The 12,584-nt window shown below is 38.5% G+C and overlaps 1 protein-coding gene across 1 annotated transcript in view; it reads left to right on the forward strand.

Annotated features, from left to right (window-relative positions):
• Positions 1 to 12,584, forward strand: part of LOC150096303 (calcium/calmodulin-dependent protein kinase type II alpha chain-like) — a 736,535-nt gene that overhangs the window by 445,140 nt on the left and 278,811 nt on the right. Inside the window, exon 11 of the mRNA XM_090409027.1 lies at positions 385 to 468. Within this exon, the coding sequence (XP_090265153.1) occupies positions 385 to 468 (84 nt within the window). The remainder of the gene's footprint in view (positions 1 to 384; positions 469 to 12,584) is intronic.

Consider the following 12,584-nt stretch of genomic DNA (forward strand, 5'->3'; position numbering starts at 1 on the left):
TCAAAATTGAGATAACAAATTTTAGCAAAAATCCAAAATGGCAAATTTCATTAAAATTCATCTGCTCAGAGCAGAGTTATATTCATATTAAAGTACACTAAATGAAAGTAATAGATACATGTGCATTATTGAAAATTGTAAAACAGTGACTTTATTAAGACTATAATCATTCTATTGCTTGGAATGATCATGTAGGTTTTTAATATTTGTTTTAGTAGAGAAAAAGCTACTATAATGGACATGAATGAAATAGAGAGCTTGAGATATCTTGCTAGCTGTTATCATTAACTAGATTATAGACATTTGTATAAAACAAAATCTGAAATTATAAAATTATGATAAAAATATTTCAAGAATGGAGAACATCTTTTTATTTAATTGTAGCAGCGAGAACGTGTTGCATCAACACTTCATCGCCAGGAAACAGTTGATTGCTTAAAGAAGTTTAATGCCAGAAGAAAACTAAAGGTAATATTTTTAGATTTATGTGACATGTATATATATATATATATATATATATATTTATCCTTTTGCTTTATTACACTTATTTTCTGTAAATGAATATGTCTGCCTGTTAATATTTTACCACATTTTAAGCTGTTATTATTATTATTGTTAGATTTTCATGTAATCAATAGAAATCTGTCACTCAACTAGTAACTTATCTATCATATTACACATTAAATCTGTTTGTACTCTTAACATTTACATTGCATTCCACTACCCATCCACTCTCCATGTAAAAAATGTGCTTATTACTTTCTTTCTCACTACATTCTTATACACCTTCCAAAAACAGAGTCTTGCATTTTCCAGCTCTCTCTCTGTATTCTCTTTATTTATATAAATTCAGAATAGCCATATAGGAAGGGTTTGAAGTTAAGTTGGTAAAAGTTTTTCACTAACTTAAATCTTTCCTATTGCCTAATTTCTCTCTATCACTAAGCTGTGCAATGTACATTTCCTCAACCTCTTTTCATAACCAACATTTAAGTCATGTTTACTCCTTTCTGGGGCCATTTACAGAGCTTCTTAATCACATTGGAAACCAGTGGACTAGATTATTTTTGCTGTTATCTAAATGGGTCTAACAAACTGCTCATAGTGATACAATATTTCTGCTGGTCACTCTTCTCCTTATGATACAGAAATAGTAACTGTGTAGTTTTTCACAACTCTTAAAAGGTGTTAACTCCATTCACAAGTCCCAAACATCCATGTCCTGGAGCAAAGTTCCACCAACACAGTACAGTACAAAGCCTGGTACTTTGGAATGCAAAATGTTGTACAACCCTTCTCATCTAACCAAATAAAAATCTTAAATTTTAATCTTCCCAAAATGACTGTCCCAGATTTGTATCATCAGCAAACAAATGAATATTTTCTGTCATACTACCTGAAAGATCATAATATCATTAACATATACATTCAACAGTAGCTGACCAAGTTAACTTACTAGTTACTTTTCTTTCTGGAATATTATCCTCAACTCTGTAGACAAGTTGCTGGTGTCTTTTAGAACACTCAACCTTCTATCCATCACACTAATCTGTTATCAGTCTCAACCTCCCTAAACTTATATATATATATATATACAGGGTGGCCATAAAATAACTTTCCCTCTTTGTAGCTAAAATAGGCATCTGTAGCTAAAACCAATAAACGGAATGAGACCGTATTTTATATTGTGACTTTTTGAAGGCATGGGGAGATGATTTCTGTGAAAAAAAAAGATTTAGTACCAGAAGTCGCCGATAGGGGGAATTTTGATGCTGGTGGAGCCGAAAACAAGCGGATAATTACATTAAAGGCAGATAAAATGGAATAATCACATTTTGACGGTGTAAGCGACAGCCACGTCACTTACTCCAGCTGGATATGTGGCGCGTTACAATGATAATAAGTGAACTAAAACATCAACTTGCGAGAGAGACAGAAATTAATGTAGTGATTGAACTCCCAGAAAATAATGCTTTATTCATCAGAATCAGGGGTCCCCTGGACCACATACACGATTTTCAATGTGCTGACCTTTCTTGTGTACAACAAATTGCATCCGGTGTGCGACATGCTCTATAGCTGAGCGTAAGGAGTCGGATTGCATGTTCATAACAGCCCATTTTATGTTCTCTTTCAAGACATGCAAGTTGGGAATGCCACCAACATACACAATGGATTTTCAAATACCCCCCACAGCCAAAAGTCACATGGAGTGATGTCTGGGGATCAAAGCGGCCATGTCGTCGGAAAGAACTGACTGATAACCCTCTCATTACTGAAATGCTGGCATAAAAGGCGCTGTACTGAACGTTCAATGTGTGCCTGTGCTCCATCCTGCATAAAAAGTATGGAGCCCAAACATTGTCTTTGCAGGAATGACAAAATTTTCCAGCATTCGTCGATAAATCTCTCCAGTAATGGAGAAAGTTACAGGACCTGTAGGGGTAATACGCTCAAAAAAAGTATGGTCCTATTATGAAATTGCAGTAGTACTTTCTGGATTGCTTAGGGATGTTCAGATGCCCAAATTCTGCAGTTGTGAATGTTGACCGACCCATTCAGATAAAAATGAGCCTCATCACCCCACAGTATTCTCCAAGGCCAGTCATTGTTGACCTCCATTCAGACAAGAAACGTTAGCGCAAAGGTCATGCGCTTATCATAATCTGCGGTAGTTAGTGCTTGCACACGACTGAACTTATACGGATAGAAGTGAAGCATTTTCCGTAAGATTTTCTAGACTGTACCATAAGCCATATCAAGTTTGCAAGCTATGGCACGAGCGCTTGGACCAGTACTGGTCCCTGTGTCGTCGAACACCTCAGTAGCAACATCTGTTACTGTCTCTTCTTGCACTGCTTTCCGTCCTCTGCCAGGTCTAACTCCTAGTGATCCAGTTTCTTCATAACTCTCAGTGCTACAGCTGACATAGGACCTGTACGCAGGTTATGGAGTCTTCTAAATTCCCGAAGGGCCGCTATGGCATTGCACTGTTTAAGGTAAAACAACTTAACAAGTGAAGCATGCTGAGGCAAGGTAGGATGCATCTGCCTGAACGTTCCCAATCCCTTTTTAAGTCGAATTGTTGGGTCACGTACGCACAGTAAAATTTACATAATCCTTTTTACCTGCATTTACTGCAAATATTTGACTGCTTTCGGCTCCACCAGTGCCAAATTTCCCTTATCGGCGACTTTCGGTACTAAATCTTTTTTTTTGTGGTATTCATCTCCCCATGCCTTCGAAAATCTCAATATAAAATGTGCTCTCATTCCATGTATTACATGGAATTACAGGTATCTGTAACTAAAATACATGTTACAGATACCTCTTTAGAGGTATCTGTAACATGTATTTTAGTTACAGATACCTCTAAAGAGGGAAAGTTAATTTATGTCCACCCTGTATATACTAAAAAAATTGCCATGTAGCAGTCCATTAGATGCATTCCAAAGGCAGCTAGGTTACTACAGAATGACCACCCCTTTATAAGTCGATGCTGACCATCATAAAGAATCATGCCTGTCAACCCAATCCTGTATGTTAGTCTTACAGTCTCTTCAGTACCTTAATTACAACTACAAAATGTATGGACCATTTTATATTTGTAAACCTCTGTCTTATCACTGCTCTTGTGAAGTGGCTCAATTTTATATTCCTTCTACTTTGAAATACTCTCTGTCACAGAACTCATTAAACAAACCATGTGAAGGATAGAGAAAACTTCTTTGCTCACTTATTCCACAGAAACTTGTTTTCTTTATTTTCATATGCTACTCCTCTTTTCTATCTATATTCCATAATTAAACTTTTCCATTAAGATCACCAATCACAAATTGGTTCAGGAAGTTTTTACTTACTCAGTCAGTGTGCTAAATATACCATAATTATTGTCCCTCTGCATCACACCAAATAGTTTCAAACCTTTGTGCCTTTTTCACCTCCACACCTAGTGGTGAAAGATTGTAAAACATTCTTTTGATGATGCTATATCCTTCCATTTCTGTTTCCACATATACATCATCATCCACAAGTAACTGAGTTTCACATAGTTGTTTCTAAACAGATAACTCACTCAGTGTCCTAGACTCATCACTCTTATCACCAATAAAATTCATAAATCATCCTTGTTTCACTTTTCCAACTCTACTTTTTAATAGTTTATTTCTGTACTTCCTCAGATATGATTGATTCCAATCTATTTAAGTTATTATTCACTACCTGCCCTATCTCTCTTTCTCTTTTCATTTTAGTTGCTACACTCTGTTGATTTTCACACCATTTTAACAACTCACAATTCTCTATCCCTTTCATTCATCCCTTCCCTCATGCCTTCATCTTTCACTTTTTCTATATCATAAATTATGAAGGGAGGAACGGTGTAAATGTGAGTGTAAGAGCGACAGTGTTATGTAACTGTGTTAATGACAGGAATGGGCTTTGTCATTGATGAGGAGAGAACGATTTTGGCTTTGTGTTTGTACAGTTTGGACCCATTAAACGTGTGCAAAGATGTCTACATCTATAAGGCATTAGAGAAGAATAGAGATCTGCAAGTTATCCAGCTGTGTCAGGCAGACTGCAGACAAGACTATACAAAAGAACAAACAGGTAGATTTTTATGTCTGTATACGAATGCTAGGAGCATCAGAAACAAAGGTGTAGAATTTGTTGCCTTATTAGTCAATATGTTGCGTCCTCGGATTGTAGATATTATTGAGACCTGGCTATCAGAATCCAACCTACTAACTGGTATCGAGTGACAAAGATACAGTATTTTTAGGAAAGATAGAGAGGATATGAGAGGAGGGGTGTGTTGCTAATGATATCAGATGACTTGAATCCAGTTAGAGTTGAGACCTATGATTGTAGTACTACTAACAATATTTCACGTGGCAGTGAGTTTGAAGCCATCTGGTGTGAGGTGGAATCTAACAAGATCAATTACATAGTGGGGTGTTGTTACCGACCTGGTAGATCGGTTGCGAGCGATGTAGAAATGCATCACCAAATAGAAAAGATGAGTACAAAAAGAGTAATCATAATTGGAAACTTTAAATAGCCAAATGTTGATTGGGTAGCAGTAGAATCTCATTGAGAAGAATGAAAATGCATTATTGAGCTGTTGCTGGACAACTTCCTCAAGCAGGATGTGACAGAAGGAACTCAAAGTCAAAGAGTTTAGATTTGATTATAGTGTCAGAGGGCATTTCAGTTAAAAACGTAACTATTCTGCCTCCGGTTGGTGACAGTGATCATGCAATACTCACTTGGGAATTGACTAAGTTTATGAATGTTCCACTCAGAAAAGGTTAAATGCTGAACTACAAAGAAGGAAACAATGACCAGCTGAGGAGTATACTGAGTTCAGTGGAATGGGATTGGTTGCTGGATGGAAAGATTATTGACAGTGCACGGGAAATATTTAAACAATACTTAAATGATGCCATACCAGAATGTGTTCCGAGAGTTGGAAGAATAAATAGGGTAGGAGTCAAATGGATGTGTAATTGTATTAAGCAAGAGATTCGAAAGAAAAGGACAATGTGGAAAGAATACCGTGTGCATAAGGATGACGTCCGTTATGAATGTTATAAGCAGCAGGCTAGAATAGTCACAACTGTTGTACAGAAAGCAAAGTCTGAGTATGAAAGGAAACTGGCTCTGTGTGCTAAAAACAACTCACAAGAATTCTATTGATATGCTGCAAGTAAAAGAAAGAATGAATATAAAAGAATAACTCTTCTAAATCCATGTAGCATGAGGGTTACAGATGCAGAAGAGGTTGTTCAGCAAATTAGTGCCCATTTTGTTAAAAGCTATCAACCTGGTGTACGCAAAATTGAGTTCACTGCTCACTTGGTGAAGAAACTCAGGTGTATGAGGAGGAGGTATTAGAGCTGTTGCACAAATTGAATAAGAATTCAGCAATAGAGACTGATGGGATAACAGGAGGTGTGCTAAAAGAATGTTCAGCTGAACTGGCTATTTCTTTGATCAAGTTGTTTAATATGAGTCTCAGAACACTGAAGATTCTGCAGGAGTGGAAGGAATGTATGGTAATTCCATTGCACAACGGTGGTGCAAAGCCCGATATATCCAACTATCAACCAATTAGTATCTCAGGAGTGGTGGTGGTGAAGATTTTGGAAATATTGGTTAGGGCTTGCATTCAGAAATGGGTTGACAGTGAATCTCTACTTTGCAATGAACAACATGGGTTTACTAAGGGAAGGTCATGTTTTAGCAACTTGCTCACATTCTATAACAATTTTACCATTGAACTAGACAAGGGGAATGGATACAACATGATAGTTTTGGAAAATACGACGCCATTGTTCAAAAACTGTAGTGTGAGAGAGTTTGTCCGGTGTGATGTGTGTGGAATGTATGCATTCCCGAATGAGTCTGGAGTATGGGTTGAAAGTGATAGTGGTGGGAGAATGTGTAGAAAGTGTATGCAAAGTGAGGAGTCGAAGTATGTGTCAGGTTGTGAGACAGTTATGGTTGAAGAAAGCCAGAATGCGAGTGAAAATAGTGGCTCGATAGGGAATTGCGGTGTACAAGATGGCAATGTGAGCGGTGATCTAAGAAAGAGTGAGAGCAATTATACAGAAAGAGAAAATGGTTTGAATGATAAAAAAAATGAGGAATTATTTGTAGGAAGTGAGATCGCTAGGCTGCGCGCAGTGATACAAGATGCGCAGCGGCAATTAGAGCACCTGCAAAACTCTTTCCAGAGTGATTCGGCTAACGGAAATAAACAGCGTGGGCGAGTTTCCGAAATGAAGGAGAGAGTATTGTATGGTGACTCGTTATTAAGAGAAGTAATAGATGGGAGTGTAACTAAATCGTACTTGCCGGGTGCGAAATTTAAGGATGTAAGTGAGAGCATTAGAGTGCGAAAACAGAGGGTGAAAGAAATAACAATTGTGGCTGGTACGAATGAATTGAAAGGTGATAAATTTTTTATGAGAGAGGACTTGAAAGTATTGTTAAAGGTAGCAAAAGAAAAGAGTGACAGAGTTAGAATGGTGAGTCTGTTACCGCGGTATGACAGAGAGGAGTTTAGAAGGAGGGCCATAATCGCAAATGATATTATGCGCAGGTTATGCGGACGGTGTGGTGTGGAATTTGTGGACGTATGGAATGAGTTTGATGGGCGAAAGGACTTATACAAGATGGATGGACTGCATTTGAATGGACTTGGTGTGCGGAGACTGGAAAAAGTGTTGCTGAATGAAGTGAAAATGGATGTGCAGAACCAGGGAAACTAGAACTACCAAGGAGGGGGGGAAGTGGATATCCAGACATCAGTGAGACAGTTGAGTGTAAAAATGTATATAATGTACCTGAGCCAGCAATAAGGACAAAAAATGGGAATGGGATATTTAGAATAACGCATCAAGATAGGGGTGGGACAAAGGGAACACTGCAATTCATGTATACTAATGCCAGGAGTATTAGGAACAAGAAGGAAGAATTTTTGGCCTCGGTTGGCACTTACAGGCCACAGGTTATTGGCATTAGTGAAACATGGCTGACGGAAGATGATATAGTTAGTGGGATAGAATGTGTAGGTTATAGTATGTTTAGGAGGGACAGAGAGAATAAAATTGGGGGAGGGGTGTTGTTGATGATAGCTGATGAACTGCAGCCAAGGAGAATTGAAGTATTGCAGGATAGTGAAAGGAGCTCATTTGAGGCTATTTGGTGTGAGATTGATACTGGCAGAATAAAATATACAGTTGGGTGCTGCTATAGACCAGGTGATGGAACAGATGGTGGAGATGGTATGCATAAACAAATTGATGAAATGAGTGGAAGGAGGGTAATTATTATGGGGGATTTCAACTATGGTAACATTGATTGGAAGGAGGAGAGGACACATGTGAGGAAGGAAATGGATTTTATTCAATTATTAAGGGATAACTATCTGAAACAGCATGTAATTGAAAATACTAGGGGTGTGAGAGTGCTTGACCTGGTAATAGTATCTGAGAATTTGACTGTAATGAATATGACCATGTTGCCACCTATTGGTGAGAGTGATCATAAGGTCTTGACCTGGGAGGTGGCTAAAGGTGTGAAATTTGTGATTAAGACAGGGTATATGTGGAATTACCGTGCTGGCAAGTATGACAAGCTTAGGAGATTGCTTGGATCAGTGCCATGGCATGTACAACTGCAAGGGCTGGACGTCGATAGAGCATGGGAAGTGATCAAAGAGCATTTACAGGAGGTTATGGCTGATTGTATACCTAAGGTCCGAATAGTGAAACAAGGAGTGGTTAAATGGATGAATAACACCATTAAGCTTGAGCTGCAAAAAAAGAAACAACTATGGAGGGAATTTAAAGAAAGGGGTGACCTGCAGGCACACGAACAGTATAAAGTACAGGCTAGAAGGGTAACGAGTGTGGTAAAAACAGCAAAAGCCGATTATGAAAGGAAACTAGCTATGCAAGCAAAAGAGAATCCCAAACAGTTCTTTCAATATGCTGCAAGCAAGAAAAAAACTGTACATGGCAAAATGATTTTAAGGAATGACGATGGTAAAGAGTTCACTGAACCAGTCGATATAGTGGAGTTACTGAGCGCGCACTTTGCAAAAGTATATCATCCAGGTGGTGACGTTGAAAAAATGAAGGAACCATTAGTTTATATGGGAATTGTGATGAATGAAGTGGAGGTGAATAGTCTATTACAGAACCTTAATGTGAATACATCTGTGGGATTGGATGGTATACCGGCACGGGTCTTGCATGAAGCGGCTAATGAATTATCAGTGCCCTTGACCATGTTGTTTAATCTGAGTCTCAGGTCTGGCTTAGTCCCGAAGGCGTGGAAAGAGGGGAAAATAGTTCCACTGCATAAAGGAGGATCCAAGACTATGGTTGCAAATTACCGACCGATCAGCATATCAGGAGTCGTTGTCAAGGTCTTGGAGAAAGTAGTCAAGGGAAAAATACAGGAATGGATTGATGAAAATGAGATACTGTACAGAGGACAGCATGGCTTTGTGAAGGGTAGATCATGCCTCAGTAACTTGCTCAAGTTTTATAACAAGGTGACGGCTGAACTGGATAAGGGAAATGGGTTTACAGTGATACTGCTGGACCTGGCAAAGGCGTTTGACAGGATACCACATGGAATTCTAATCTGTAAACTACAACATATGGGAATGGATATAGGGTTGGTGAGATGGATAGCTGGGTGGTTGATGGAGAGATATCAAAGAGTAGTTTATTCAGGAGTAGAGTCCAAAAAACGGCCTGTGACTAGTGGTGTGCCACAGGGTTCTGTTCTTGGACCACTGCTGTTTAATCTGTTCATTAACGATATAGGGAATGGTCTAAGTGGGACAGTTCATTTGTTCGCTGATGATGCAAAGTTGGGTAGGGCGATAGTGAATGCAGAAGATGTCAAAGTCTTGCAAGATGACTTAGATAGATTGGAGTTCTGGACTAAGGAGAATGGATGTCAATTTAATGTGACAAAATGTAAGGTTATGCATTTCGGAGTGAAAAGATTAGCAGCAGTATACCACATTGGTGGAACTGTACTCCAAGAGATTGATGAGGCCAGGGACTTGGGAGTGTTGGTGGATAGGGAGATGAAGTTTAGGGGGCACATTGCGAAAGTAGCTAAATCAGCTCATCAACTCACTTGGTTGTTGAAAAATACCTTGACGAGCAGAGAAAAACAAGTTATTGTACCTCTGTACCGAGCCCTGATAAGACCTCATCTCGACTACTGTGCCCAGATTTGGTCACCTCGGTTCCTTCTTGATGGGGAGGAGGTTGAGAGGATCCAGAGGCGAGTGACTAAGATGATAGCAGGTCTATGGAATGAACCATATGAGAACAGGTTGAAGATTTGTGGGTTGCAGAAACTAGTTGATAGGCGAAAAAGGGGAGATATGATTGAGACATTCAAATTGCTAAAAGGATTCTATAGGATTAATTCAGATGATATTTTTGAGATCAGGACTGGTGGTGGGAGAACTAGGGGACACCCATGGAAGCTGGGCAAGAGTGTGGTTAGCAGGGGTGTTAGAGCTGGGTTCTTTACTTTTAGAGTGGTAAATGAGTGGAATAAGCTGCCAGAGTCTGTTGTGGGTGCTATGACAGTGAGCGAGTTCAAGGCAAGGTATGATAGATACTGTGAGAATGTTGAACAGCTGTGTGAACATGATGTTTAGGGCCTCCCTCGATGAGTCTAAGGACTCCTGGAGTAGCCCGTGGTAATAATAATAATAATAATAATTTTGCTAACGCTTTTGACAGAATACAGCATGGTAGACTGTCATAAATTAGAGAAAATAGGTTTGGGTTATAGAATATTAGCATGGATAAGAGGATGGCTGACTGACAGATATCAAAAAGTGGTATATGGGGGATGTGAGTCTGCAAGATTTAAGGTAACAAATGGTGTACCACAAGGATCAGTGCTTGGTCCACTGTTATTCAATCTGTACATTAATGATATTGGGAAGGATTTGACAAGTGACATACAACTATTTGCTGATAATGCAAAGATAGGTAGGGCAATCAGGAATGCTGCTGATATGCAGTACTCGTAGAATGATTTGAATAGGTTGGAATTACGGGCATGGGAAAATCGATGTCAGTTCAATGTCAGCAAATGTAAAGTCATTCACTTCGGTGTGATTAGATATCCAATGTCAGTGGGGGCCAAGGAGCCCTGGCCCCCTCAAAGAAAAAGGAAAAAAACACTATAAAAATTTCCAAAAATCTTTTCCTAATTGATAAAATTGATTTTTTTTATTTATGTTGTGTCTGGTCTTCTATTTCTATGCTACTTTTGAATTAGCGATCATTGCAGATGCTCAGTCATAGGTTGTATGCAATGCTTAGTGTGTATTCTCAAATTGTCTACTCAACTTGCCCCCCCCAAGATTAAACCTACTGTCCAGTGTCATATTATATTTGTGGGATTATGCTAAAAGAAACTGATGAGGCTAGGGATCTCAGAGTGTTAGCAGATAGGAAGCTGAAGTTCAGGAGCTGTGTGGCAAAGATTGCAAATACAACTCAAAAGATAATTGCAATGCTGAACTAACGTTCACATGTAAAGATAAGGATATCATTTTGCCTCTTTACAAGGCCTTGATAAGATCTCACTTGGACTATTGTGCGCATGTCTGGTTTCCGTTGTGATTCTAATATATTGGAGAGAGCACAAAGGAGAGTGTTAAAAATGATATCAGGATTGTGGAATACTGATTATGAAGGCAGATTGAGAATTTGTAGACTGCAGACACTAGCAAACAGGAGAAAGAGGGGTGATATAAATGAGCTTTACGAATTTCTGAAAGGGTCATACAGGATTTCAGTTGATAGAATTTTTCAATTTATGGAGTGTGGTTGGGGAAAGGACAAGAGGGCATCCTTGGAAGCTGAGAACAAAGGTTGCTACTAAGGGGATGAAAGCTAGATTTTTCTCTCAGAGGGTGGTGCGTGATTGGAATGGATTGCCATTGGATGTTGTGAGTGCAAGCAGCGTAAATGAATTCACGAATAAGTATGATAGCTGGTGTATGTAGTATGTGGCCTCCCTCAATGAGTCTCTTACTCCCTGGAGGTCTCTCTTAATAATAATAATAATCACTTTCTCATCTTTTATGTCCACCTCTTCCTCCTCTCCCTCAACAACCTGCTCCTTTTTCTCTCTCTCTCATGCACACACAACATATGCTTAAAATGTTCAATACTAAACCCATTGAAATCTGTTTTTATGGATGGTACTATAACAGATTCCAGTCATCAAGAATTTGACCTTCCACCCACATTTTCAGCATTATGCAGTGCAGTTACTGTACAACTTTTATGCCTCCATATTTCAGCATTTCTGGTTGAATATCACTACTCCAGCTGCCTTTCCAAATTTCAGATTTCTGATCACTTTTTCTCTTGACTATTTTCTATCACTGTTCTGCCAGAACCTGTTTCATTTATCTATCTTTCAAAGTGATTACTGCAAGACATCTTAAGTATCTTTATCTTCAATTTTCTGGTCATCTTTGATTCCTTGTACATTATTCTTTCCTCTATTTCTAAGCTTTTTCTATATCTCCAGAACATTTTGTCACCTTTCTGATATTCATCTTCTATATTCTTACCAAAGTATTCCTTTTAGTTTTGTTTACCTACTTACACATACTACTTTGCTTTCTGCCATTATTTTCTATATTCTCTTGAAGCACATACTGACCTATTTGCCAAAAGTTTTCATGGTTGAATGAAATGTCAGGTGTTCTTTTTCAGAAAGGTCTCTAACTTTTTTAGTTATCTATGGATTTCTGATTTTTATTTCCTTCAGACTTCACGTCATTTCCTCTCTGGCTGAATCAATTCACGTTTTCTTCAGGATCTGCTACTGCATCTCCAAGTTTGTTTTTATTTTCAGACTCTCATTTTTTATTGAATAATATTTGTATAAAATCGAGTCCACAGTTCACCTCTGAAAGCTGCTTGACATTTATTCTTATTTAAACTTTCTTACACACTTTTCTTTTCACTATGATATTCACTTTAATCCTGCTCAAAACTAAATAGTGG

Source organism: Typopeltis vanoorti, chromosome 19, assembly GCF_054136105.1.
Source record: "Typopeltis vanoorti isolate ZY-2024b chromosome 19, IOZ_Tvanoo_1.0, whole genome shotgun sequence".
NCBI lineage: Eukaryota > Metazoa > Arthropoda > Arachnida > Uropygi > Thelyphonidae > Typopeltis > Typopeltis vanoorti.